At 40.0% G+C, this 5,439-nt stretch overlaps 1 protein-coding gene across 1 annotated transcript; it reads right to left on the reverse strand.

The window, feature by feature from the left end:
* On the reverse strand, positions 4,050–4,991 carry LOC396790 (olfactory receptor 24). The gene has a single exon (XM_003484333.1). It carries the CDS (start codon positions 4,989–4,991, stop codon positions 4,050–4,052), a length of 942 nt encoding a protein of 313 aa, XP_003484381.1.

Here is a 5,439-nt window from a genome sequence, read left to right on the forward strand (position 1 = left end):
CCATTTCTAGGGCTGCACCCTTGGCATACGGAGGTTCCCAGGCTAGGGGTCCAATCGGAGCTGTAGCTGCCGGCCTATGTCAGAGCCACAGCAACACCCGAGCTGCGACTTCGACCTACACCATAGCACATGGCAACGCCGGATCCTTAACCCACTGAGCAAGGTCAGGGATCGAACCTGCAACCTCATGGTTCTTAGTCGGATTCGTTAACCACTGAGCCACGATGGGAACTCCTTTTTTATTTTTTTATTTATTTGTTTATTTATTTATTTATGCTTCAGCTTTATATAATGAAATCCCATGTATTCATCACACAATTTCAATGATTATCAATTATGGTCTCGTTTTATTTATATTCTATTTACTTTGATCTCTTCCCCAGGATTCTTTCAGAACAAATTTACATACACAATTTTGGTACATCTCAAAAAACAAACAAGCAAAAAAACCCCTTCTTTTAAAAAGCATAACCAGAAGTTCCCATTGTAGCTCAGTGGAAACAAATCTGGTTAGCATCCATGAGGATGCAGGTTCAATCCCTGGTCCCGCTCAGTGGGGTAAGGAGCTGGCGTTGCTGTGAGCTGTGGTGTAGGTTGCAGAGGCAGCTTGGATCTGGCATTGCTATGGCTGTGATGTAAGCCAGCAGCCGTGGTTCCAGTTTGACCCCTAGCCTGGGAACCTCCATATGCCATGGGTGCGGCCCCCAAAAGAATAAATAAATAAATAAATAAATAAAAAGCATAAACATGATCCCATTATTTTACTTTAAACCATTAACATAATAGTGTGTCATAAAATATCCAGTTAATAGATTATCCCAGTTGCCTCATAATTTTTTAATCTTTTTTCACATTAGAGCCCAAGTAATATCCATACATTCCAACAGGTTGATAGCTGACTAAAGTCCTTTTTAACATATAGGATTTTTTTCCACCTCTCATTTGTCACTCTTGAAATTTATTTGTTGATGAAATGGCCTGGATTTTGCTAATTGTACTTGTGTGCTATTGCTTCAAGTATGCTTTTTGTAAATTGTAATTATGAATTGATGTTTACATCTAGATACTTGATCAGGTTCAAGGTTGATTTATGGGGGGAAAAGATACTTCACAGGTGATATTGTGGAGCATACATTTAAAAAAATTATACTTTATTGAGATATACTTGACTAGTAAATTATAACATATTTAAAGTATACAAAGTACTAACGTGTTTGTCTACAGTGAACATATACATTGTGAAAGGATTTCCTCGATCAAGTTAACATACTCATTACCTTACATATTTACTTTCTTTTCTTTTTTAAGATTAAAAAAATTTTTTCTCGGAGTTCACGTTGTACGCAGCAGAAACGAATCCAACCAGGAACCATGAGGTTATGGGTTTGATCCCTGGCCTCAATCAGTGGGTTAAGGATCCAGTGTTGCCATGAGCTGTGGCAGACAAGGCTCGGATCCCGAGTTGCTGTGGCTGTGGTGTAGGCTGGCAGCTGTAGCTCAATTCGACCCCTAGCCTGGGAACCTCCATGTGCTGCGGGTGTGGCCCTAAAATGACAAAAGACAAACAAACAAACAAACAAATAAATAAAATTTTTATTAAAGTATAGTTGATTCGCCATATTTTGTCAATTTTTCCTGTACAGAAAAATGACCCAGTCATACATATATATACCTTTTTTTCTGGAATTATTTTCCACCATGTTCTATCACAAGTGATTGGATATAGTTCCCTGTGCTATACAGCAGGACCCCATTGCTTATCCATTCTAAATGGAATAGTTTGCATTTACCCACCCCAAAGTTCTAGTGCATCCCACTCCCTCCCACAACCCCCTTGGCAACCACAAGTCTGTTCTCCATGTCTATGATTCTGTTTCTGTTCTATAGGTAGGTTCATTTGTGTTATATTTTATATTCCACATATAAGTGATAGCATACGGTATTTTTCTTTCTCTTTCTGACTTAGTATGAGGATCTCTAGTTGCGTCCATGTTGCTACAGATGGTATTATTTCATTTTTTATGGAACAGTATTATTCTATTGTGTATATATACCACATTTAAACTATTCATTTGTCGAAGGACATTTAGGTTGCTTCCACATCTTGCTTACCATGAATAGTGCTGCTATGAACATATGGGTGCATGTATCTTTTTGAATTGTAGTTTTGTCTGGGTATATGCCCAGGAATAATTAACATATCCATCATCTCACATATTTACCTTCTTTTCTTTCTTTTTTTTTTTTAAGCTTTCATGTTTAAGTGATATCATGCAGTATTTGTCTTTGGCTCATTTCATTTAGCATAATGCCCTCCAGGTTCATTTATGTTGTCACAAATGACAAGATTTCCTTCTATTATAAGGCTAAATAATATTCCACTGGACATGTACGCACCATATTTTCTTTATCTATTCATTTGTCAGTGGATGCTTAGGTAGTTTATTTGCCTTGACTATTGCAAATAATGTTGCAATGAACATGGGAGTGCAGATATCTCCTTGAGATGATTTCGTTCCCTTTGGATATATACACAGAAATGGGATGGGTGGGTCTTATGGCAGCTCTATTTTTTATTTCTTGCGGAATTTTTGTACTATTTTACATAGTGGCTCCACCTCCTAATATGCCCACTAATAGCATAATGCTGGAAGACGCACACGGTCTTTTTTGTGATATTTGCAGCCATTGAGATCCATTGCCTAGATACATTGTTTCATGAAGGATTGCAGTATGAAGATATTCTATCAGATCTTTGCGTACTAGCTGAAATACTTCCACAGAAATAATCTCTGGTTAATAAAAAATAAAATAACAACCCCCCTAAATAAAATAAAGGTAAGCCAATAAAAAAAAATCTCTGGTTAGTCCGAGGTATTGTTAGTAGAGGAAATTCAGCAAAAATACTTGAATCTTTATTTTTTTTCTGTTCATTTATTAGTTATCCTTTCCTTTTCTTTTTTTCTTTCTGTTTTGTTTGTTTGGTGAACCCATGGCATGTGGAGGTTCTGGGACCAGGGATCAAACTCATGCCACACCTGCAACCCGAGCTGCAGCAGAGACAATGCCAGATCCTTAACCCATTAAGCCACCAGGGAACTCCTATTTATTGGTTTTCAAAATAATGCAATCCTTTAATCCTTTATATCTTCACATTGTCACCTGTGAAGAATGCCATGGAACCAAGCCATTATTTTGAATCTCTCCCTTGTGCCTCAAACAACTTTTATCGAGCACAAACCATCTCGCTCCCCCAGAAGATGGCATAAGTGATAGGAAGGGGGTAGGAGACTGTGCAACTCATCCTCATGCTCCTGGACTTTGGTTGCTGGAAGTCAAGTCAACTGCCTGGTTCTTCAGAGAAAGGCCAAACTCTTAGGTTGATGCTAAAGCCCTTAGCATCTGGCCTGCTCCAAGTTATTCACCACAACCAGGTTTTTCACTTCACCAGTGCATGCTTCTTTCTCACCTTCCCGTGTGTTATTTTGTTTTCTGAGACATTCTTTCTCTTCATTTTTCCCGATCAGCACAATTTTCTCCCTTTGGGTTTGGGGGTCATGTCTCCCCAGGAGACTCTCCCTGATTCTCCCATACAGACTCTGTGGTCTGTTCCTACTGGATTCTATCTTTTCCCTCCCTCATGCTCATATTCCATTCTACTGTAACCTAGTGTACAATATCTTCTTCTATAATCAACTATAAACTCCAGACTATTGGTATCTTATTTCTTCTGCCCACAACTCTATGATCAGCATCTAACATCCAGCCCAGAATAAGTACACAACAAATATTTGTTGAGTGCTAGATGGTTTCAAAACTGGAGTAAACCCGCTGATCCTCTGGATGATAGTGTGAGGCATATCCAAAAAAGACCCTATTGATCCCAATATTTGAGCAAATAGCTACAGGACCTTCTCCATATTTCCTTTTGAACTTCCGCAACTTGAAATTCATAGTGCTGTACTGCCAACTCTTGAAATTCCATACTCTTGCTCAAAACCCTGGGTGTTGAGATCTTGCTTCCTGGAAGCTCCCACGTGACCTTGTGGTCAGGAAGATGGGATTATTTTTTTGCTGATGAGATTCCTCAGGGCCTCCTTCAGGTCTCTGTTCCTCAGGCTGTAGATGAAAGGATTCAGCATGGGAGTGACCAAAGTGTACATGACAGCAGATGCTTTCTCCTTCACAGCAGTGCGGACAGATGAAGGACAGAGATAGACCCCAATGGTGGTCCCATAGAGGAGGGTGACCACAGAGAGGTGGGAGCTGCAGGTGGAAAAGGCTTTCTTCCTGCCACCTGCAGAGGGGACCTTCATGATGGCCACAATGATGCGCACATAGGAGGCCAGGATGCATATGAAAGGTGTGGCTATCACCATGCCTGCCACAATGAGCACAAAGATCTTGTTGACAGAGGTGTCGGTGCATGAAAGTCTGAGGAGGGGAGTGAGGTCACAGAAGTAGTGAGGGATTTTGTTGTTGCCGCAGAAAACCAGGCGCACCATCAGGAGGATGTGGGTAAGGGAAATAAAGTAGGAAAACATCCATGGGGTGCCAGCCAGCAGGCCACAGAGTCGTGGGCTCATGATGGTGGTATAGTGTAAGGGGTGACAGATAGCCACGAACCTGTCATAAGCCATTACAGCTATTAAGACACTGTCAATGATGCCAAAAAAATGGAAGAAGTACATTTGGGTCAAGCAGCAGGAATAGGAGATTGACTTGCTCTTGGTTTGGATGTTCACCAGCATCTTGGGGACTGTGTTGGTAGCCAGGCCAAAATCAACCAAAGAAAGATTGGCTAAGAAGAAGTACATGGGGGTGTGAAGGTGAGAATCTGAGGTGATGGCCAGGATGATCAACAGGTTCCCCATGGCCATGACCACATACATGCAGAGAAACAGAGCAAAGAGGAGAGTTTCCTGTTCTGGATATTCTGATAGTCCCAGGAGGATGAATTCAGATGTGCTAGTTTTGTTCCTTATTTCCATTTGTATGATTCCTCTGGAAGTATTGAAAGGGGGATTTTACATGAATGCTATAACAATTCTTCTGGAAATATGGTAATTTTATTCCCAATTTCTCATCTGTGCTAATCACAATATTAGCTTATATATGTTTTGCACCTGGAACCATTGGTGACATGCAGCAACACAAGTTTCAAGATTCAGTTCAAGAGACCTTAACTTGATATTCCTATTTCGGATAAAGATTGAGAGAGTACATCATGCATGAACATTTGCTGAAAGAACTACTAAGTGGTATGCTTCAGGCTAAAACAAATTGAATCCAGACAAAGTACTGTCCCAAAACAATGGTTATGTAATACATTGGTATATATGTGGAAAAATTTTAACCAAACACTGGGTCTGTAAGAAATAATCACTGTAAAACATGTGTAATCAAGGTGGATTAAAATGCTAAACAATGATAACAGAA

The sequence above is a fragment of the Sus scrofa genome, chromosome 2 (genome assembly GCF_000003025.6).
Source record: "Sus scrofa isolate TJ Tabasco breed Duroc chromosome 2, Sscrofa11.1, whole genome shotgun sequence".
NCBI classification, from domain to species: Eukaryota; Metazoa; Chordata; class Mammalia; order Artiodactyla; family Suidae; genus Sus; species Sus scrofa.